The 21,830-nt window shown below is 56.7% G+C and overlaps 8 protein-coding genes across 8 annotated transcripts; 5 read left to right on the top strand and 3 right to left on the bottom strand.

The window, feature by feature from the left end:
- The first annotated feature begins 539 nt into the window (after positions 1-539).
- On the top strand, positions 540-3,223 carry BDV59DRAFT_171058 (uncharacterized protein). Its single transcript, XM_073688520.1, has 2 exons — positions 540-721; positions 767-3,223. Exon 2 carries the CDS (start codon positions 887-889, stop codon positions 2,960-2,962), a length of 2,076 nt encoding a protein of 691 aa, XP_073551370.1. The 5' UTR covers positions 540-721; positions 767-886; the 3' UTR covers positions 2,963-3,223.
- A 1,064-nt stretch (positions 3,224-4,287) lies between these two features.
- BDV59DRAFT_171056 (uncharacterized protein) lies at positions 4,288-5,374 on the top strand. The gene is made up of 3 exons (XM_073688519.1): positions 4,288-4,507; positions 4,561-4,792; positions 4,849-5,374. Exon 3 carries the CDS (start codon positions 4,850-4,852, stop codon positions 5,252-5,254), a length of 405 nt encoding a protein of 134 aa, XP_073551369.1. The 5' UTR covers positions 4,288-4,507; positions 4,561-4,792; position 4,849; the 3' UTR covers positions 5,255-5,374.
- A 367-nt stretch (positions 5,375-5,741) lies between these two features.
- Positions 5,742-9,472, top strand: BDV59DRAFT_171054 (putative serine/threonine protein kinase). The gene is made up of 4 exons (XM_073688518.1): positions 5,742-5,865; positions 5,961-6,927; positions 6,978-7,075; positions 7,126-9,472. The coding sequence occupies exons 2-4, from the start codon at positions 6,027-6,029 to the stop codon at positions 9,178-9,180; spliced, it is 3,054 nt and encodes a 1,017-aa protein (XP_073551368.1). The 5' UTR covers positions 5,742-5,865; positions 5,961-6,026; the 3' UTR covers positions 9,181-9,472.
- Positions 9,467-10,322, top strand: nut2 (mediator complex subunit NUT2). The gene is made up of 3 exons (XM_073688517.1): positions 9,467-9,511; positions 9,560-9,656; positions 9,722-10,322. Exons 1-3 carry the CDS (start codon positions 9,481-9,483, stop codon positions 10,086-10,088), a joined length of 495 nt encoding a protein of 164 aa, XP_073551367.1. The 5' UTR covers positions 9,467-9,480; the 3' UTR covers positions 10,089-10,322.
- Positions 10,323-10,772: 450 nt separating this feature from the next.
- Positions 10,773-12,362, bottom strand: BDV59DRAFT_198963 (general substrate transporter; the record flags this gene model as incomplete). The annotated part of the gene is made up of 1 exon (XM_073693259.1): positions 10,773-12,362. One exon carries the CDS (start codon positions 12,360-12,362, stop codon positions 10,773-10,775), a length of 1,590 nt encoding a protein of 529 aa, XP_073551366.1.
- A 724-nt stretch (positions 12,363-13,086) lies between these two features.
- BDV59DRAFT_198962 (SDR family oxidoreductase) lies at positions 13,087-14,419 on the top strand (the record flags this gene model as incomplete). Its single annotated transcript, XM_073693258.1, has 2 exons — positions 13,087-13,203; positions 13,250-14,419. 2 exons carry the CDS (start codon positions 13,087-13,089, stop codon positions 14,417-14,419), a joined length of 1,287 nt encoding a protein of 428 aa, XP_073551365.1.
- A 119-nt stretch (positions 14,420-14,538) lies between these two features.
- BDV59DRAFT_171050 (uncharacterized protein) lies at positions 14,539-15,922 on the bottom strand. The gene has a single exon (XM_073688516.1). It carries the CDS (start codon positions 15,877-15,879, stop codon positions 14,782-14,784), a length of 1,098 nt encoding a protein of 365 aa, XP_073551364.1. The 5' UTR covers positions 15,880-15,922; the 3' UTR covers positions 14,539-14,781.
- A 150-nt stretch (positions 15,923-16,072) lies between these two features.
- On the bottom strand, positions 16,073-21,368 carry BDV59DRAFT_191160 (uncharacterized protein; the record flags this gene model as incomplete). Its single annotated transcript, XM_073691857.1, has 6 exons — positions 16,073-18,960; positions 19,442-19,469; positions 19,584-19,853; positions 19,902-20,588; positions 20,640-21,014; positions 21,093-21,368. The coding sequence occupies 6 exons, from the start codon at positions 21,366-21,368 to the stop codon at positions 16,073-16,075; spliced, it is 4,524 nt and encodes a 1,507-aa protein (XP_073551363.1).
- Positions 21,369-21,830: the final 462 nt, after the last annotated feature.

Raw genomic sequence — 21,830 nt, 5'->3', positions numbered from 1 at the left:
AGTGGCCAGTCTAGCCTCATTCAGCAAAACCAAAACAAACAGCGGGCGGTGTGATGCATCATCGTTCACTTATTCATCTCAAGGATATCGACAGTCAGCTTTTACGAAGTATTCCCGGTAAGATAAGAGCTCTACTTGGTTGTAGGTTCCGCGCGGTCAGTTGGGGCCTGAGGCGGATACTAGTAGTAACTCTCCCGCATAGACTTGGGAATGTGAGAGATTCAATTAAAGCGACAACAATGGAGATCCGACATACCGGGCGTCGATCTAGTCATTGTCAACTCCTGCAAGACGCTCTAAATTTTAGAAAAGTTCCTTTAATATATCTGGAGCTAGATGCGCCTGTGCAGAGGTACGGAGTATGGACTATGACTATGGATTATGACCGTGGACGTGGAGAATACAATTTTAAACATTGCAGCAGGACTACAACGTAAACAAACAAACATCCTTTCAGTGATGTAGTATTTTTTTCTACCCCATGTATAATTGCTTTTACCAGGTTGATCTGCCCGTGCGTCGGTGCAGACGGGCCAAAAGCGAATTGTTTTCCGGACTGCAGCCGCCGGTGTGACACTATTGATCTGTTGCCGCCTGGCTGACTTCTTTCTCCTCCATCCATCCTACTTCTCCCAATCGACCTCACTCCAATCCATTCTATATTATTTTTAACTGTGAATATTTTGTTCATTGTCTTGATTTCTACATCATATATCTTTGAGTGAGTCCTGCATGCTTCTGTCACTATCCCATGCTAACCAGGTAGACCCCCGACACACCAAATCCTACTATGAATATGACCACGTATCCCTCGTCGCATCCATAACCAACATAATATCCATTTGGACAAACACTCCTCCAGATATTTTTAACCTAAGCCATCCCAATGGATGGCCCTCCGCCACCGCCGCCGCCGCCCCACGGGGAGAAACCAAACACCACGCACGGCGAGTATCGCAAATCCTCCGACCTCCCCCCTGGAAACTACGACATCTTCATTATCCCGCCGCATTCTTCCGGCTCCGGCTTCCTCTACCTCCCCTCGTTACAATGCCAACGCAACAGCTTCATCGCCGGCTCCATGTCCACCTTGTTCGTCGTGCTTTTGTGGGTGACGCTCTCCCCTATCGTGAAGGCCTGGTATGTTGCCACCGTCGCCAGCGGCGGCGGCGCCTTCATCGCCCTCTTTCTCGCCATCGGCGTAGGTCTCGCCGGATGGGCCTTCGGGACAACCCAGGCGGGCAAACAGCACGGTGGTCGTGGTGGGTTTGGGGGCGGTAACGGCGGTACCGGTGCTGGGACCGGTGCGAATCAGCATGCTTCATCTGGTCCGCGGGCGGATTACAACTCTCGGGGTCAGGGCTATGCGGGAGCTGGGGCTGGGCCTCAGGGTGGTTATGCCGGTGGTGGTCCACCCCCGAACAACCAGTACGGAGGCCATCAGTACAGTGCTGGGGAGGGCGGTCCTCCGCCCACGGACCATGCGAAGACCTCGTCGGAGGCCAAGCCCGAAAGTAAGCCGCAGAGCGGGGCGGACTGGGAGAAGGCGCGGGAGGAAACGAGGCGGAAGGAGGAACTCCGCCGAAAGATGGAGGAGTTCAAGAAGAAACGGGAGGCGGAGGCCCGCGAGAAACAAAGGCAGCGGGAACGAGAGGCCATGGAGAGAGAGCTCCGCGAACGCAGGGAACAGTTTGAGAGGGAGATGGCCGCCGCCAAAGAGGCCGCCGCTAAGGAAGCCCGGGAACGCGCTGAGCGAGAGGCTGCGGAGGTCCGGGCGAGAGCTGAACGTGAAGCGGCAGAGGCCAGGGCGAGGGAGGAGAAGGCCGCTGCTGAGGCTCGAGCTAAAGCTGAAAGAGAAGCCGCGGAAGCTCGCGCGCGGGCAGAGCGGGAGGAGGCTGAAGCTAGAGCTAGAGCTGAAGAGGCGAGGATCAGAGCGGAGCGAGACGCTGCAGACGCGAAAGCCAGGGCAGAGAAGGAGGCCGCAGAGAAAGAGGCTGCCGCAAAGGCTGCCGCGAAGAAGGAGGCGGATGCGAAATTCGCCGCTCTCAAAGAGGCGGCTGCGAAGAAGTATGCGGAGAAGAAGGCTCGCGACGCCCAGGAGGCGGCTGCCAAAGAAGCTGCTTCGAAGGCTTCCAGTCAAAAATCTTCTGCAACAGCGTCTAACGCCCCACGGACACCCTCGCCCAAGAAGCCCCCTCCCCGGGCCACTGCAACGGAGGCGGACGATGCGTATTCGTTCCGCCCCTACGACCGGCCACGACGACCCTACGCGGGGACCTCGGGGTCATCAGTCTACTCGGAGTCATCATACGCTCCGTCTCAGTCAACAGCCCGGACTACGCCTCCGCCCTCGACTCGAGGTCGGTATGAGACTAAGGATCCTGATAAAATCGTCATCCGAGGCGTTTATCAGTTCAATAATGCGTTTCTTAAGACTCCAATTGCACAGTTGGTGTCAGGCCAGGGCATGGTAACCGATGGACTGGTGCTACGCATCACGACGGAAGGGCTTTTTATCGATGACGACGTTCGCGGCGTCCCCCAACGTGAATGGGATGTCAAGGCGTGGACGATGAAGCTCGTCGAGGTGTGGTGCCCCCAGTACGGCGCACAGAAGCAGCCACCTAAGGCCAACACTTCATTCTTCCGACGCGGGACGGGCGAACCTACCCCTGAGGAGAGCGATGCGTATCTGGTGAACTACCTAAAGGTATGCAAAAACAAGTGCCGTCTGGCCTCTCCCGGTGGCTTCGCCGATCCCCAAAGCCTTCATGTGCTGCGCGCCACGATCCGAGATCAGGAGGGCCGGCGATACGTCTTTGTTTTGCAGGAGACTGAGGGATGGAAAGTCGGCATCGGGCTGCAGCGGCTGCGACGAGGAACACAGGTGCGCGCATTAGGAGTCACAAGCATGCCTCTCAATGAGTACCGATCGACCCTTGGAAATCTTGGTTATACGTGATCTCCCGGGCCCACCTCAATGGTCTTGTTTGCCATGGCTAGCATGCTAATTTTATAGGAGGGTTGCATGGGTTATAGCGAGGAGTTTCCCGTTTGATCAAGCATCATATCACATCCTGCTGCACATACATCCAGAGATTCCCCCTGCTGTCTGTTTCTTCATGATGATTTACGATTGTTCACTGTGTATGTATGTTTCATTTTTATTGTCGCCTGTTGTACATAATGCCCTCCGTTATTACCATATAATTCTTATTCTTACTATCAGATTAACTTCCTGTGTCAGGAAGCAAGTTAGAACTTGGCCTTGTGAAACAGCCAAGGATGATGTGAACGAGTCATTTCTCTACCAGGAGGATGATGCTAGTATTTAATGGCTGTGCAGGAAGTATTAGCGCTGCAAGCTGCCCACATGTTGGATGAGAGCCAGCCTATCTTCTAGCTTAGAAGAAAACGTGCCCAGAAACAGGATTATGCTTTGCGTTATTCTTCATTACTTCCGAGGGATCTACAGAGGCCGAAGTAGGTCATGTACTAGTAGATTAAGTGAGCTTTATGGGCAAGGATTTTGTGCGGAAACGGTTGGTATGGGTCATGTAGCCATGGCCTTGGGAGCCAGGCAGTGATATGCGGCCTGTAGTTTTCTCACTGTTCTGGAGACTGACTGTCGGTATAGAATACAGTATGAGAGCAACCTCTTGCGTGCAGTCGCAAGGGCGATCATCATAACACCGACGGATATTTCAGCTCATAGCTCAATACTTTCCGTGTATCTCGCAGCCTTTGTGCCCTTTGGCGATCTGTAAGGGGCATATCACCATCACAGAGCTACTCCGTAGGTTGGTCCTCAGAATCTTGTAACTACAGACATGAGACAGGGCATAGCTTATGCGGAGCTGTTTCAACATCATTCTGAAGCACGAAGGTAGAGCGCATACGGCCAGCCTAGATGGTTATTCTGTAATCCAGGCCATCTATTGATATTGGTCTCTCTTCCATCGGGATGCAAAGCCGTCTTGGCAGAAAGAGTCCCTTGCTTCAGGTGCGTGGTAGGCAGTGTCCGGGTAGGTGAGTTTATATCGCGAGATGTGATGTCTCAGATCTGACTTCACCTTTAGGTCTTCGATGGGGCCGATTTGGACCTATGATATAGGCCAATGTGAATTACCAATAAATTTTCAAGGTTGACTGTTGATCACTATCAGATCAAGCAGGAGATTCTCTAGGCAGGGCAATTTGATTATGTTCATGGCCTGGCTCTGACCTTGGCGAGCGATCCCGACCATATCGTCACTATGCAAACCTCCTTCATTCATTGAAATTGCTAAATATATGGAAGTACAAGTCAGTAAGGCTGCATGAGTTATAACAGAATTTGTTCCTGCACAATCTGAGGTGCCTCAGTAGTGTGGCGTCCCCTTGCAGGAATAAGCTTAATCGTCGATCTCATCGGCATCGCCAGATGGAGGATATCGATTTTTAATGCAGCAGATCTCGGCATATCTCTTGCATCCTTCGGTAATTGACTGTCGATCGTTCCTGGGCTCCTACTTCGGTTCAGCAGGAATCCGTGTTTCTATTAGTTCCAGGCATAGGTTACAAGGCAAAGAAGGTCCATCCCCAGCGTCCATCGGAAAGTAAGCGTCAACGTATCGTTAATGTGTAAACACGGTGTGCATAAACAATGAGGCATATTTAACTATAAAAGGCTGTAGTTCTCCCGGGTTTCCTGTCTTTCTTCCCTGGGAGTCACGAGTACTTAAGCTATATTCTCTTACTACATTCCACTGATATTTGTGCCTGAGAGTACCTTGTCTCTACCTCAAACCAAGTACGTGTCTGGTATATTCCATCTAGTTTGAAAGTACCTTACTGACATACCTACAGAATGCAGTTCAAGTCTATCCTCCTCCTGGCCGCCTCTGCCAGCCTCGCCGTGGCAAATTTTGACGTCGGAAACTGCGGCGACAGCAACCAGGCCGCCATCAACACTTCGGGCGGCAAAGATGGCGATACCCAAAAGGCCTGCGATGCTGTTAAGGGCCATCTGTGCAGCGGTACCGGTGTCACCAAGTGCGTTGTTGAGGTGAAAAAGTGGCATGAATTCGAGAAGGTGTGCGGTGACAAGAAGGCCTTCAAGCAATTTAAGAACATTGGCGACGAGAAGACCGCTGAGAGGCAGGCACTCTGCTTGGGGGGTAAGGGCGGCGGAGCGGACTTCGGTGGTGTTGACCCCAGCCAGTTCGGGATTGACATGTCTAAGATGGGCGGCGCTTTTGGGCAGGGTCAGTAAATGGTCTCGGAGGAGATATGTACATAATGTACAAACGAAAGGGATTGGCTTCTTGCTTCGACTTTTTGGTCGTAGGGTAATTGATACGCCACCGATTGGATGCTCTTGAATATCAAGAGACATCGACAGCCACTGGACATCTGTAGAGGATCATGTGAGGGCATCCGTGATACTGTTCCACAAGTGCTACAGTCAGATGCATAGGGCTATGATGGTCATGCTCCCGTTTCCCGTGACCAGGTGGGTAGAATGTCCCTGATGATCACCCGATCCTTGAAGAAGCGGTTGACTGACTATAGAAAGGGAATGTATGAAGATGGGCATACTCCGTTGTATAGTTAGGCACAGACCGGATAATGCAGGCTGAGTCAGCATCTCGGGGAATTGGTCGCCCCAACCAATCATGTCGGCTCCCCCGACGGCATCATCGCTGCTGCTGGTCAGTTGAGGCTCATTGCGTCTCCTCCTTCTTCCCCCCCCCCCCCCCGTCTCCATTCAATCTTCTCTCGCCGCTCACCTCCGTCTGTCTGTCTCTCTTCTCTGTCCCCTCGTCGCACCATCCTCCCCGTTCGCCATCCCATCCGACTCCTTATCGGGGGGGCTCCTGTCAGGTACCGCCCCCACCGCCAACTGTCCTCTCCAGGTCGACGCTCTCCCTCCAGTGACCTCCTTGACTATCCTTCCTTTCTTACGCCTCTCTATGCAGCGACAATAACCGCCCTACGTTCGTCGACTTTCACTCCCCGCCCTTCGCGGGCTTTCCCCGTCCGCCATGTCCTACCATAATTCCCAGTCCTATCAGAGCCACGCTGCATCCCATCGGCCGATCCCGTCGTACAACCCCGTAGCTGCGATGGCTGCTCCTGCAGGAACCTTCCTGCCAGGAACGAAGGTCCAGGTGGGCAACCACCGGGTAGTGGTGGAGAAATACCTCTCGGAGGGCGGGTTTGCCCACGTTTACGTCGTGCGCCTCCCGCAGCCCATTGATGGCACCGAACGTGCAGTGCTGAAGCGGGTGGCTGTCCCGGACAAGGCTGCCCTCGCCAACATGCGCACCGAGGTCGAGACCATGAAGAAGTTGAAGGGACACCGGCACATTGTCAAGTACATTGATTCGCATGCCTCTCAGCTTCGCGGCGGCGGTTTCGAGGTCTTCCTCCTGATGGAGTTCTGCTCCGGTGGAGGCTTGATTGACTTCATGAACACCCGACTGCAGAATCGACTGACGGAGCCCGAGATCATCAAGATTTTCTCTGATATCGCCGAGGGCGTGGCGTGCATGCACTACTTGAAACCCCCCTTGCTACACCGGGATCTGAAGGTCGAGAATGTCCTCATCTCGCGGGCCGGGAACACCTCTTGCTATAAGCTATGCGATTTTGGCTCCACTGCGCCTCCTCGTCCCGCTGCAACCTCCGCCGCGGAAGGCCGATTGATCGAAGATGATGTCCAGAGGCATACCACGCTCCAATACCGCAGTCCGGAAATGATTGACGTTTACCGGAAGCAGCCAATCGATGAGAAGAGCGACATCTGGGCTTTGGGCGTGCTGTTATACAAGCTGTGCTACTACACAACACCGTTCGAGGAGGTCGGCCAGATGGCTATTTTGAACGCGAGCTACAAGTTCCCTAGCTATCCCGTCTTTTCGGAGCGTTTGCGGATGCTTATCGGTGAGGATCTCGCTACATGATACCAACGGAACCATGCTAACAGTCAACAGCGTCGATGTTGAAGGAGAACCCACAGAAACGCCCGAATATCTACCAAGTTTTACGTGAAGCTTGTCACATGCAAGGAAAGGAGTGTCCCATCAAAGATGTATGCTGCCCTTAACGGTATACTAGATTGATAATCTGACCAAGCCACAGATCTACGCCCATCGCTCTACATCAGAAGCTCGTCGATACCAAGAATTGCCGCCTTCTCCCACAGAAACACCGCAGATCGGCGCGGTGTTCTCGCCTCCCGTCCAAGAGACACAGATCATCCCTGAGATCGCTCCCATGCGGCGCGGGCGCCCCACGAGACCAAATGCTTCCCAACATAACTCAGCAAAGCCCAGTCCGTCCCCGTTCCGCGGATCTTCCGACCCATTTGCCGTCCTTGATGGTGGTAGCGGACACAAGAGTCAGAACTCGCATGACGAGTTCACCAACCGATTTCCTTCGCTGGATCAATTCCACATTCTGCATGAGAAAGGAGGAAAGTTCGACTTCGAGCCTACAGTGTCGGACACCAAAGGGGAGGATGAGGAACTTTCCCGTCGCCTCACCAACGCCCTGGCCGATGAAGCCTTCGTCAAGCGGCCCTCCTCTGGACACGAGCAGCGTCCTGAGCTACCTCGCCGACCCCCTCAGCCATCCCCACTGAAAGCAAGGTCTACCGAGCCACTCAATGAGCGTCGCGATGAGCCGTCTCGGCCGCAAGTGCCTCTGTACCAGCCGGTCCCACAAAAACCCGCTATGGTGTCAACCGGCACCATGACTTCGCCGCCTTCGACACCTGGATTGTCCGAGTTCAAACCGTCCAGCCGCCCGGTTTATAAATTCCCGCCCCCGGATGGTCAACCTCGACCGGCTAGCCAGCCGTGGCCCGCCGAAGCGGACAAGCGGGCCCTCAGGCCGAGGATTCCCTCGCCCACGAGTTCATCCGCCAGACTCGAGCCAAGCGCAAGGGTTTCTGCAGACCGGATCTCCGACTTATCAACCTCCTCCGCTAGGAATTCCTTGGAAGGGTTGCGACCATCGCACTTGGAGGTCGATGACCCTGTGGGCAGGTCCAAGTCGGCCAACAGCAAGGCCCGCCCCCTGTCGGTCCATGCAGGGTCGAAGCTCGATCTACGAGGATCAGAGAGTGCTCGATCGTCGCTTGATCATCCCAGGAGTCCATATGAACCTGGGACATCCTTCCAACAATCAAGGACCGATTTGGATCAAAATTTCGAACGGGGCAATATCACGTCGGATATTGACTACCTGCGGGCAAGAGAGGAAGAGACTAATCGCAAACGCGAGAAGCGTTACAGTGGAGCCTCCAAGCATAATAAGCGATCGAGTCTTTCTACCCTATCGCTGTCAGGCACCAAGAACCGGTTTGCTGGCCGGTTTGGTGAGGCGTTCCGCCGGTTCGAGCACCAAGAAAATAAAGTGCAGTCGCCGGTCGCAGACGAGCCCCCAAAGCCACTTTTGCCGACCACCGCTGCCGACTACACCGACGAGCCTCTGCAGGTGTCTGACAATGAAACCGACGACATTTCCCCCGAGATGCGACGGGAATTGGAGCGCCGTCGTCTGTCGCAGGAAGAGAAGCGAGTGGCATCTGCGGCGGCAGAGTACCGCCGCAAAGTTGCGGAAAGCGGGGAGGGAGGGCATTCCTCGCGATCATCGGCCATCCAGAACCGGGTCCAGTCGCTCCTGGAAGAGAGCAACAAACCACGTCTGCCCCCGAAGACGGCAACCGGCTATGGACGCTTCACAGAAGAGTCGCAGACAGCTTTGCAGGCAAAGCAATCCGAGCCCCTTCCCGACCCGAATCGGCTCAACACGCGCAGCACAGGGCCGTACTATGCCTCCGAGCGCCCACAAGAACAAACATTCTCCCCGGTGAAGGACCGATGGGAGCCACCATCGGCCCCGCCACGGCAAGGCACGGGATCGACTAGCTACGCACCGACGCAAACCCAACGCACAGGACCGTCTCGGCCGGTCGCCCCTCCAAAGCCCAAGAACCTGCGGGTCGGCGGTTCAGAAGGGTCGCGGGCCATGAGCCACGAACGCAGCCCCACAGTGCAGGCGACGCCGACGAGCCCCGGGGATGACTGGGAGGCAAACTTCAGCCGGAGGTTCCCCAGTCTGTCCGGGCTCGAGATGGAGACGGAAATCGAGATACCGAAACTCCCTAGTGTGAAGACTAAGGAGGTGTAATATGGCTTTGGTTGTACTTTGATCATATTGTTCAGCATGTGAGCTTGTATGGGTATAGACTATGGGGACTGATTATGTTCTACCATATATATTACTTGATTAGAGAGTGTGAGAGAGTATAAGGAGATGATCATCGACCGTGTTTGTCCGTCTGGATAAAGAATAATGCAAGTCCGAATAAGGTCGTTTTACGGGAACTGAACGATTACCCGATGGGGTTAGTCTCCCCCAGATTCCTGCGGCTCTTTTCCGTCCTCAATCGTCATTCCGTCAACTTCCTCCCTCCCCAAACCCAATGCCATGGCCCCCGTCACCCTCAGCACGGTGGACAGTACGTCTCATCCCTTCCAGCAGTGGACTATCACTCTAACAGCCCCAGCCGACCTGAAAGATGTAATCCAGCATCTTTTCGAAATCCAATCCGCCGTCCACGGCTATCTAGGCCCGGAAACGCAGCAAGAACTCGTCCGGAAGATGTCTGTCTCTCTCCCTCCTCCCTAGAAAATCATCCATCATCCGTTAACAACGGAGAATATAACAGTAAAAACCTCACTCTCGCCCTCTCCACTCTCTCCACCCATACCAAACCAGACTCCACCGGCCAACCATCCCACGCAAACCCCAACGACCCGCCCATCGCCACGATCGACCTTCCTCCCGAGATCATCGACTATGTCGACGCCGCGCGCAACCCGGACATCTACACCCGTGAGTTCGTCGAGCTTGTCCAGCGTGGTAATCAGGACCTGAAGGGAAAGAAGGAGGCATTTGCCGGGTTTCGCGATGTGCTCGCTCGCGAGATGAGGAGTGCTATGCCCGAGTGTCGGGCGGCGGTGGATCAGGTTATTGAAGCGACGGGTGGGAGTCCTAGTTCTGGGGCTGCGGAGGGTGATGGGAGGACGACGTGATGGGGATGGTATTTTTGATGAGGATATGATTTATGCAAGGATGCAATTCCAATTATATTTGTGACGAAGATTATGTCATTTTGTCTCGCTTGCATGGTTTATTTGGATATGGCGATGGACTGTCGGTAGGAATCATGGAGATGTATAGCTATTGAAGACTGGAAACCACAAGGCATTCATCTGGTTCGAAAGCCAGTTTCTCTACGAGAGTAGGGATTTTCCCATAATCTGCACACTCAGACTCCATCGAGTGTTCTCGTCTCGGCCGGTGTATCAGTTCGACTCGTTCTCGTATGGTATATAAAGAGACCCGTGACACAGCTTAGGTAGAACGCAGTTATTCCAGGCACATTCAGGTTGCCAAGGGCGACACTTCCTAAAGCCAGGCACGGCCTCTGTAACTGCTGGTTAAACTCCCATATCTCTCCCAGAAGATGGATAAGTATCTATAACAGCCATCTTAAAAGTACACCAAGACAAGAATCACCTCATACCTTCCATCGTCCACCAACATCCGTCAGGTCGTTCAATCACGGTGGCATCCTGAAAAGCCAGCTGCAGTAAACACCTCGTATTCTATCCACGATCACAGCCTCTCCGTGTCTTTCCCGATCTAGATATCTTCAATTCAAGCCACTCATTGTAGCATCAGCCGACAGTAGTCTCTAGTACCCAACTCCCCCGTCAACCCTCAACATGAACGGCCTTCGGTTTGTCTTCATCACTCTTACTCTCCGCCGCAGGAAGCCCCTTATCGGCGTCTTGCAGGGCCTCCTCCATGACCTTCTCCCGCTCCTCCGGCGACAGATCATACCAATGCGCAGCCACGCCCTCCTCGTCGCCAAACAAGGCGCCGATCTCCTCCAGTGTGCGGCCTTTCGTCTCGGGGAACAGGAAGTAGATCAACGTGATATATACAAGCGACGGAATAATCAGCACCAGGTAGAACCGCCAACCGATGCGGTCCAGCGCCACCGGCGCCCCCACGAGGGTCACCTCGGAGGAGAGATAGAACGCGCCGATGCCCAGGGCGACGCCGCGGCTGCGCAGGTGGTTGGGGAAAATCTCGGCGACGTAGATGTACTGGGTGGCGTCCATGAAGAAGCACCACCAGAAGGTGTAGAAGTAGATGAAGAAGACAGCAGCGCGCAGGCCCGGCGCATGATCGGTCCCCAGGTAGCGCGCGGACAGCGCGCACAGGAACACCAGCGACAGAGTACAGCCGGTCGAGCCGGTCAGCAGGAACTTGCGGCGGCCGTGGCGGTCGACGTAGAAGGCGGTCCAGGTGTTCCCGATGAGGGTCATGGAGGTGCAGCAGGCGTACAGCAGCAGCGGGATGGAGCCCTTCATGCCCAGGCTGGCGTAGATGAGCACGCCGTAGTTGGTCAGCACGTAGATGCCCAGGAACTGGTCCCCCCACATGAGCAGGAAGGCAACCAGGGCGCGGCGCCGGTTGGCGGCGGTGCGGAACAGCTCGCCCCAGCCGGCGGTGGCGCTCAGCGACTGGTCCAGCTGGAACTGCTTCTCCATGAGGTAGAACTCCTGGCGGGCGCGGACGTCGTTGAGGTCGTCTGGGGTGCGGTGCAGCCGCGCCACGATGGCGAAGGCCTCGTCGCGCCGGCCCTGCTGGAGCATCCACCGCGGGGACTCGGGCACGAGCGCGCTGCCGGCGAGCACGACCAGCGGAAACAGCGTCTGCACGGCTAGCGGGAAGCGCCATGCGAAGGAGGCGGCCGGGCTGGATGACGACATGTAATAGCAGGCGAAGCCCAGCCATGCGGCGAGAGCGTACCCGACAGCGTACATGATGCCAGTGACGGCGACCATGGCCCCGCGGGTCTCGGCCGTGGACACCTCAGCCTGATAGGTGGGCACGATGCAGGCGAGCACGCCGGAGCCGACGCCCGCGACGAAGCGGCCGACCATGAACATGGCCAGGTGGACGGTGCCGGCGCAGAGGGCGCCGCCGACGATGAGCACGGCCAGACCCAGGTTCATGGTCCATTTCCGGCCGTAGGCGTCGGCGCTCCAGGCCTGCAGGATGCAGCCGGCGACGGCGCCGGCCGAGTTGAGGCCGTTCAGCGCTCCGATCATGTTGGTGGTGTGGGCGTAGCCCGGTTCGCCTTCGTTGGCAAGCTGGAAGTAGGTGTAGAAGCTGGGCTGGCCGACGGTGGAGCCGATTACGGCCAGCCCGTAGGCACAGGCAATGGTGCCGATGGCCACGAAGATGACAATCCAGAGATTGTAGGTGTTGATGACGATTTTCTGCAGCATGGTGAGGATGATGGGTCCCTGGGATGGGGGATGCTCATGGGGGATGCTCGGCGCCGGGGACAAGCTTATCTATAGTTCAGGGATTCTCCACCGATCCCCTCTGACGACGGAGGTACTGATTGCCATTGTAGGAAAGGATTACAGGATGTTCAACACCTCGGGCCGAAAGAAAGTCTGATACTAGACGTGGAGGAGGAGTTGCTCTATGAACATCGTGGCAATCAATGCGTGTGTAAGTATGTCGACCAGACCTGTCGAGAGAGATTCACACAATGCAGATGTCCATTGCACTTCCTGGTGACTGTCTGTTGAATTGGACGTGGTGGAGTTGGATTAAGTACGGCTGTATGCATCTGGGGATATCCCGTAGCTTGAGGAGACCCCGCATGATCAGCCCCCATATCCGGGGTAAGGTCAAAGGATCTGCAGGAGTCCATATAGCCGGGGAGTACTGCCCTGCTTGTCAAGGGATGCGCAAGAGGGGTGATGGAGGTGATGGAACTGGCGAGTATACATGCGGTAGAGTATGCGGGATGGAATATGACCCAATGCGGAACTATATCAACCATTCTGGACACACTTGTATACTTCAACATGCATCTCAGACGACCAGCCCTTCTCCATTCAAACAACCCCGCATGCTTAGAAATCTAACCCAGGTAGTATAAAGAGTCAACTTCCAGCAACCGTCCGCATCAATACGATGCATCATCATCCACGCACCATGACCGAATACACCGTCCACACGAAAGGCATCTACCACGGACTGCCTACATTCCCCAACCAACATGACATGAGCGCCATCGTGGTGGGCACGAACGGCATCTCCGGGAAATACATGGTACCCCCAAGCCCTCCATCCTCCGACACCATCTAATAGCCCACAGGTAGACGTGCTCAGTGAAGCGCCATCCCGGTGGAAGAAGATCTTCTCTCTCTCGCGGAAACCGCCATCCATCACGCTCCCCACGCAGGTAACCCACGTCTCGATCGACCTCCTTGCGTCCGTCGAGACCATTGCCGCGCAGCTGCGCACGCACGGCGTCCACGCCGACTACGTCTTCTTCTTCGCGTACATCCAGCCGCCACCGAAGCCCGGCAGCGACAACAGCCTCTGGAGCGACGCCGACGAGCTGGTGCGCGTCAACACCGCGCTGCTGTCCAACTTCCTCGCGGCGCTAGCCACCAACGGCACGCCGCCGAAGCACATCGTGCTCCAGCTCGGCGCCAAATACTACGGCGTGCACCTCGGCCCCACGGCCATCCCGCAGGTCGAGTCGCAGCCGCGCGTGACGCTCGAGCCCAACTTCTACTACCCGCAGGAAGACCTGCTGGTGGAGTTCTGCACCGCGCACCGTGCCTCGTGGACCACGACGCGGCCGTCGCAGATCGTCGGCGCCGCCACGACCGTCGTCATGAATCTCGCCCTGCCGCTGGGCATCTACGCCACCGTGCAGCGGCACCTCCACCAGAAGCTCGTCTACCCGGCCGACCTCCGCGCCTGGGAAACCCCCATGGACTTGTCGACCGCGCGCATGAACGCCTATCTGGCCGAGTGGGCCGCGTTGACGCCTGGCGCCCGCGACCAGAGCTTCAACGTCTGCGACGGCTCGCCCTTCACGTGGCGCCTGTTCTGGCCGATGCTGGCTGCCCACTTCGGCATCGAGGGTGAAGGGCCGCCGGATGAGGGTGCGGGGGGTGATGTCGTCTGGCGCGAGCGCCGCACGGCATATGACCCGCCGCCGCGCGGGTACGGCGGCCCCGGCGTGCGGCGGTATCGGTTTTTGCTGACGGAGTGGGCCAAGTCGGAGCCGGTGCGGCGCGCGTGGAGAGAGATTGTGGAGCAGACCGGGGTGCGATGGGACGAGGTGGTGGAGGATGTGGATGCGGTGTTTGGATTTGCGGATAATTCGCTGGGCGTGTCGTATCCGTCGTACTTTAGTATGGGCAAGGCGCGGAAGCTGGGGTTCCTAGGGTACGTGGACTCGTGCGAGTCGCTGTTCCAGACGCTGCGGGAGTTTGTGGATCTGAAGCTGCTGCCGCCGTTGGAGGGCTGAACATTCCACGGGCGGCGATGGTGGATTAGAGTCGTGGATATTAAACTACGGGGGGGGGATCGGCGGTCGCCGGCTAACGCCGAGGAATGTAGTCTAGTTGGCTGTCGATGCGATCAGCCGGGTCAATCATTATCGTATTTTTTTTTTGCTTCGATATACTAAGCCTCATCCCAGATTCAGGTCTCCAGCTTCGGCTCGTTCCTGGCTCAGACCCACATGAACCAGCGGAACAGGCCTCTTCCACAAGTATACAAACCGGGTATATAAACAGTACTCGACGAATCCAACGGCGTCGATCCAGCGGGCGTGACTCATAGCTCGTCATTCATGAAAACCAAGGGGGGGTGGATAAAGTTCAGGGATCAGTCCGGATCGGATCCCTTGAAGTAAATGCTGCTGGGTTTGCGAGGCCACAAATCCGAATCACACCGAAGGCTCGTCTGGGTTTCACCACTCCACGAGTGTGAGACTTCGGAGGTGCCGGTTTCGCGGTGGCCGGAATGCTCGAACATGGCAATGGCCACATCATCGGAGTCCATGTAGGGATGGTCGCGACGGCGGGGGGCGGCGGAAGCGGCCGTGAGGGCGTGGGTGAGATCGGAGGTGACGCGGGTGGCGTCGACAAAATCGGGGAACTCGCCGGTCGGCGTCCTCACGGCGTGGGTGACAGTCTCGGTCTTGAAGACGTGGTGGCGGACGATGTGGACGAGCTTGCCCAGCACGGCGAACTCTAGCTTGAGTTTGATGCTGTAGATGACGCCCTTGATCATGGTCTCCATGATGTAGAGATTGTTGTACTCGACGATGATCAGGGCCAGGTCCATGGCGATAATGATAATGTTGATGGCGACGAGCTGGTACATGATCTTGCGCTTGGAGCGGTCGGGATCGAGGCGCAGCATGCGGATGGTCTCGACAATGTAGATGGCGGACAAGATAAACTCCTGGAGGCAGAAGCCCGTCATCTGGATCTTTTCCATGACATTGTAGCCGTTGATGTAGGCGGCCTTCTCGCTTGCCAGGTTGGAGCCATAGGTGAGCACAGTGGTCGGGATGTGCAGGAGGATGGCGTTGATGATAATCATGGTCAGGACGCGGCGCAGCAAACGCGGATTGGGGAGGACCAAGTGTAAGCGGGAGTATAGCACGATGGACTGGCCGGTGACCATGCAATACCAGCCGATGGTGACAAAGGTGACGGCGAGGCCGGTGTCGAAGAGGTGGTAGAACTTGGTGAGGAAGCCGATGGCATAGGGAATCAAGCCCAGGGAGGAAGACACGAGCAGACTCCAGAAGTAGACGCCGCGATATTTGGCGAAGGTGACGAAGACGAGGACGATCAGCTCGATGGCATTGTACCAGGTGATTCCGGCGAAGGTAGCGATGGCGATGCGAGTGACGAGGCTGTCGCCGGTATAACCGCCGGTGATGCCATCTCCGGGGGCACGACTACTGGCCATGGTCCATGGTGGAGGGTGTCGGAGAAGAGGCAGAAGAAGAAGAAGAGAGGAGGTAAGAAGAAGAAAGTCCGGGGTTGTGGGGGAGCCCAGAATAGAATCCCCGCTAGTCCCTTCCTGGCCGTCTCCACGACTTCGCCCGATGACTTCATTCCTGCATTGCCCGATACGGTCTATATACATCTGACTCAGATGATCATCCCACTTCAAACCGTCGGCTCCCCTCCACCAGCCCGTCCGACAGCTTACTCACTCCCACCCAGCTTGGCGCATACTGCAGCACCTCGTCCAGCGCCGGGATCAACCCGCGCTGGTTCTGGTCGCTCCAGAGACACACTACTCGGCCCGTCCGTGCGGCCTCCTCTCCCTCCGCCCATTCCACATCCACCGTCCACTCATGCTCCCACTCCCGACTCCAGAGCCGGATCTCCTTCGTTCCCGCCGGGGAATCATGCGGGAAGCGCGGGTCGGACGCGGCAGACCCCGCAACCTCAAAGGCGGAGACCGGCGCGTCGAAGACCAGCTTGCACGCGCGCGTGTCCTTGCCCGAAACCCGGATGCGCGCGGCCGCCGCACCCCTGTCGGAATTCCTCGTCGCTGTGAACGAGACCCAATCCTGCAGGTTCTCCGCATCAGCCACCCGCGGCGTTAACCCGTCCCAGGAACACTGGACACGGTTGCGGAGCCAGTCGCACGCGACGGTCTGGTTGGCGGCGCTGGGGAGATTTTGCGCCACATCCTCGACGACAGGGGGTATGCCCGTCAGCGAGGCACGGTTTGTCCCGGCGTCGAGATCCACCTCCTGGATGAAGAACAGCTTCAGACGGTTGTTGGCCGAGAACGGGAACGCGGCGAGGTTGTAGATCAGCGTGCCAACGAAGATGGCCAGCAAGAAGATCGGGATGTGGTGGGTATACCTGTGCACGAACGGTAGCAGGGGAGTGAGAAGCAGCGTCGTCAGGGCGGCCATGGCGATATAGATAAAAAGGGGCGACCCCCCATCCTGTCCGGTCTGGTGGAGAGCGCTAGTCAACAGGAGCGCAATCGGCCCGATAAAGATCAGCACCAGCGGCGCAATCAGGAGGAACTGCAGGAGCCAGGTCCACCGTGGCATATGCGCACTCCACCGCTGCTCATGACCGTACACGTTGGGGTCGGTCTCGTCCATCTCCCCGGCGGTGTGGTCACCGCCAACCCGCACATAGTTGGCAAACGTCGTCCGCTGTCCACTGCCCAGGAGGGACGTTGACTCCGTCGGCTCCTCCTCATCATCTTCGTCGTCGTCATCCTCCTCACCGTCTCCCCCAGAACCGATCCCTCGCCGGCTGCCGTACGCACTCCCCCGTCGCGAAGATTCTGTCAAGGTGCTAGCATAATCCGATTTCCGCGGCAGGGAAAAGAGCTCCAGGTAAGCGACCCACGTAGCTACGAATGTGCCGGCAAAGAAGAAGAACGCAAAGTAACCCCCGGAGAGACCCCACCGGTTCCCGTAGACAGTCGAAACAACCAGGAGGACCCAGGTCAGGACGAACATCCACGTCAGCGTGTAGACACGATACAAGGCCGAAGGACGGGCGAAGTCGGCCACGCGGGCGACGAACCACGCCAGAAAGAACCACGCCGACATCATCATGCTCCACACCGCATACTCGCTGCTATGGACGATATAAGGGTTCACCTTGGTGACCAGATACGCCAGAGCAACCGTGATGGCCGTCGGGATAACAAACACAAACGGGAATCGGAAGAAGCCCCGAGTCCCGCGCAGCGAAACCGCCGCCATGCCGTCCTCGGCCTTCGCAGATGACCGAAACAGATACATCCGGTCCGCGCGGCTGAGCGCCACGCTCGTTGCCAGCAGCACTAACGGCGCGACGATGAGCAAGGTCACCGACAGCGCAAACAGCGTATGCAGCCGGAACACCACAAACGTGCTCCCGAACAGGTCGAACCACACGGCGCGCGTGCCCGTACCACTGGCAATATGGCCCTCCTTCTGCGGCGGCCCGTCGAACCGATCGCTCGAGTCCGACACCAGCGCAGACGTCGTCGCCACCGCCGCCGACAGCATATGCCACAGTGAGCTCTTGCTCGTGTGCCGCGTGTCGTCCTGATCGGTATGGTACCGCGCGCGGGGCTCAATAAACGCGACGTCGAGCCCGCGCAGTCCCATGTTCCCCTCAAAGACGACATAGTCCGTCTGACTGCTTATCAGGCCCGCCTCGAAGCCGTTCGCGCTGAGGACCGACCCGAAGGGGTGTTGCGAGTGCATATACGCGCGGGTGACTTCTGTGTCGGAGCTGCGGAACAGCGTGGCCCGGCCGCCGGCGCCGGCGCCCTCCAGGTTCAGGAAGGTGTGCGGTAGCTTGGAAAGCGGGTGTTGGCTGTAGACACGCGCGCCGTTGAGGAAGTCCTCCTCACCGTTGTTGAACAGCACGACCAGGCCGCGGCGAGGGGCGTGACCCGGTGTGGTGAAGTATTTGATAAGCTGGAGACAGGTCACCACGCCGACACCGTCGTCCGTCGCCCCATACCCGGTCGATACGCTGTCGTAGTGTGCGTTCACGAGGACGCCGCCTCTGCCGGACGGCGCGCCATGCGGGGTTTCCCACCACCGGTCTTGGTCGTCCTCCGACCCGCGGATGTAGACGAGGATGTTGGTGCCCTCGAAGTAGACACCAATGTTCGCGGCGGTGATGGTGTCACTGGTAAATGTGAGGTTTGAAGTCTGGTCGTCGAACACGAACACATCTGGCTTCTCTTCGTCGAGGGCGCGATACGCCGCGTCGGACGGCGCGGCGTGCAAGATGCTGTTGATGCGGTTTAACAACCACTCATGAACGACGTCGTTTTGATGGGAGTTGTAAGGCCGAAACCCGCGAGTCAGATCCTGGAGGTCCGCCCAGGCTTCTCCGATATCGAGGCCACGGGGATTTGTCGAAGGGGGCGAAGGTACGAGATGGTGGACGACAAGCAGCGGAATCACCAGGGCGAGGTAGACGACGGAGGTAATCAGGCTGACGGGCCATGGCGTGAAGGCGAAAGGATTGGCCCGAGACATCTTGAGAGGCGCCATCAGGACGACTTCAAGAACACCGCGAGCGATGACAAGCAGAGAGATGGGATGCAAGTTGATGTAAATGGATGTGATGCAATCGGATCTGCCAAGGCGGAACGGAAGGCGGGGACGGTGGATGCCAGGATCGTCAGGCTCACATGATATACAATGGGATGCTTCATGCTACATCCATGGATAATAACCGGGTATATCCTCAAGTACCTAACTAAGCCCGAAAGCAAAACGCCCTCAATGCAGATCTCACTATGTAGATGATACGGCCACATACATAGACCTGGTACCCTTCATCGCCCCAGCATCTACTGCTTCCGCCAGTCTGCTAGCAACTGCATTCCAATAGAAACCACAGATAACCATTAAACACATGACCGACCATACAACCGCTACCAATGCATTCGCCACGAAAAGCCGCGAGTCTCAACTGCTGAAGGTCGAGTCCACGCCGCACCAAAGAGCCAAGCGGGAAAAGAAACACTATGTGATAACACAGAGGAGGAACGAATAAAAATGGCTGCTGAAGAAATCAAAAGATATCGGGTAGAGATGGGTATCAGGATCAGGTCTGGGGGGTAATATCAATGTATTCATCGGAGTCGTGAATCGCGGTCGCATGCATGAGCCCAGTCACTTGGCCCTCTTCCTCGTCTAATTCTTCGTCGTCGTCGTACATTGTCGCCTCGGTGATATCCCGGATGGGAGACCTTGTCCGGTTAAAGAAATCCCGGAGTCGGTTGACTCCCTCCCCGCTAAAGACACAAAAGACGTCCCGTTGCTGGTGGGTGAACTCTGCCGGGGCTTCGCGACAGAATACGGTGAGCTCTTCCCGGAGGAATTCCTGCACCCCTGTAAGACTGAGATGGGTGAGGCGTGGACAGTTGTTGAGCAGCTCATGAATTCCCTGGTCGGTCAGTGGTTATGACATCGTACTATAGAAGCTCACACTCACCTTCCTGGTTAGGCGGACGCAGTAACTCAGATGAACCCGCTCTAAGCTACTGACTCCCAACTGATGGTGGGACGCACTCGACCGAGCCAAGGCCTTGATGCTCAAGTCTGTGATCAGCTGGCACTTGACCAATCCGACCCGTCTGAGCTTCGGCAACGTTGCCAACTGCTGCACGCTAAGGTCGGTAAGGAGGTTACAGCATGCAAGGTCTATATACCGGATCCGATTACAGGACTTGACCAGCTGGATGACAGCGGCATCTGTGATGTTGGAGCAATGACCGAGATGGACGTAGTGTAGATTCTTCCCTAGCTTGCAGATCGCCCACACGGCACGGTCGGTGATCAGACGGCATTTGGCAAGCACAAGGTTTCGTAACCGGGGCGCCGACTGTACGATTCGTTCCACAGCATCGTCCTTGACATTTTCGCAGGCCGTCAGGTCCAAGATGCGGAGGCTATCCATGGAGAGGTGCTTTGGAAGCTCTAAGAATGCTGCATCATCGATTTTGCTACAATGCGGGAGGCGCAGTTCGCGAAGATTGGGGCAGGTGGCCATCAAGCATGTCACTGAAGAATTGGTGACGAGTTTGCAGTCATGCAGGTCGATCTCCAGGATAGCTGGGCAATTTTGCGCAAAGGAAATAATCGCCTTATCCGTCACCTGCCCGACACCGTTTAATTTTAGCTGCGGTATGTTAGCTCAGAACCTCCGTGGATAACGACTGCTATCGCTTACCCTCTTGATCTGTCGACAGTTCTGTGAAACCACTACTAACGAGTCGTCCGTCACCTTGGCACATGAAGTAATATTCAACCCTTGCAGCCGGGGACAGTTCCTCGCTACTGTGTAGAGGGTGTGGTCCGTGAGCGAACGCAGCTCCGACACATCTAATGCCTGGAGGTGGCGGTTTCCATCGACCAAATCCGACACCCCTTTGTCCGTCAATTGGGAACAATTCGTCAAGGTGAGACGTTCGATCCGTTTGCACTGGGCGAAAGGCACGACAGTGCCGTCACTGACATTAGGCGTCAACGCTGAGAGGTTCAATCGTCGGATCAAGGCCGAGTACTCGAAGAAACTATCGAGCTTGCCGACGGAGGCGGTGATGCTCTTCATGTTGTCCCAGTTGTTACAGGACGGCCGATGCCAGAGGATCCCGACACAGTTTGCAGCCCATCCGCGGCACACCCGCATGCAGCTGAGCAGATCCATAGGCGAGCTAAGCTTGGAGAAGATTGCAATGAGGATCTCCGGCGGAAGGCGTCCGATCGGCGGTAGAGGGATGTAATAGTCATGGTGACTGGAGTCTCGGGTGTTGGCGACCCCGATGGACGATTGCGAATCGTTGGCTTGGGCTGTGAAGAAATCGGTATCGTCATCGACGGTGCGGTCCGGAGAGGTTGAGCTGGAGGTCTCTGATGGAGCCTCGCTCGGAAACCGAGCGGCTTGCCGGGAGCGGGGCATGAGGAGCCGATGAGGCACGGTTGGCGTAGGTCTGAGATATTGCGAAAATGGGTAATATGGTCAACTTCACCTATGGGAAGCTAGCGGACATGGAAGAGGCCTTGCTCTGGTCAGAACATAGAGAAAAGACCCGGTTGGTTTGTTTTGGACCGGATCAATCCACAGGACTGAACGGCACGAGAGACGGGATCGGATGGATGAAGGTATGATTCTTGGACGGGACGTAGTTCGAGTGAGGAGGAGGAGGGTCGGATGCTTATGAGGGAAAATGCGGGTCGGGGCTGTGCCTGCGACAGGCGTTTGTGTGGACAGGTAGGACCAAGCAAGGGGGGGGGGGGGGGGGGTGAAAGAAGAGGGGGACAGATCGGTGAATGCGAGGAAGTACGACAGCTGGAAAGAATGGCGTCGCAGTCGGATAATCAGTGAATGCGTGAGGAGCCGCGACTCCTCCGAGGGGAGAAC

This window comes from Aspergillus ambiguus (assembly GCF_047715705.1).
Source record: "Aspergillus ambiguus strain CBS 117.58 unplaced genomic scaffold BDV59scaffold_4, whole genome shotgun sequence".
Lineage (NCBI taxonomy): Eukaryota > Fungi > Ascomycota > Eurotiomycetes > Eurotiales > Aspergillaceae > Aspergillus > Aspergillus ambiguus.
Note: the sequence above shows the minus strand (reverse complement) of the source record. Positions and strands in the feature narration are given on the sequence as shown.

Excerpts from the sequence above, each read along its gene's own strand:
- BDV59DRAFT_171058 (XM_073688520.1), top strand. The coding sequence starts at position 887 with ATGGATGGCCCTCCGCCACCGCCGCCGCCGCCCCACGGGGAGAAACCA.
- BDV59DRAFT_171056 (XM_073688519.1), top strand. The coding sequence starts at position 4,850 with ATGCAGTTCAAGTCTATCCTCCTCCTGGCCGCCTCTGCCAGCCTCGCC.
- BDV59DRAFT_171054 (XM_073688518.1), top strand. The coding sequence starts at position 6,027 with ATGTCCTACCATAATTCCCAGTCCTATCAGAGCCACGCTGCATCCCAT. Across the intron at positions 6,928-6,977 it reads GCGTTTGCGGATGCTTATCG|CGTCGATGTTGAAGGAGAAC; the intron begins GTGAGGATCTCG and ends AACAGTCAACAG. Across the intron at positions 7,076-7,125 it reads AGGAGTGTCCCATCAAAGAT|ATCTACGCCCATCGCTCTAC; the intron begins GTATGCTGCCCT and ends ACCAAGCCACAG.
- nut2 (XM_073688517.1), top strand. The coding sequence starts at position 9,481 with ATGGCCCCCGTCACCCTCAGCACGGTGGACA. Across the intron at positions 9,512-9,559 it reads CACCCTCAGCACGGTGGACA|CCGACCTGAAAGATGTAATC; the intron begins GTACGTCTCATC and ends TAACAGCCCCAG. Across the intron at positions 9,657-9,721 it reads CAAGAACTCGTCCGGAAGAT|TAAAAACCTCACTCTCGCCC; the intron begins GTCTGTCTCTCT and ends AGAATATAACAG.
- BDV59DRAFT_171050 (XM_073688516.1), bottom strand. The coding sequence starts at position 15,879 with ATGGCCAGTAGTCGTGCCCCCGGAGATGGCATCACCGGCGGTTATACC.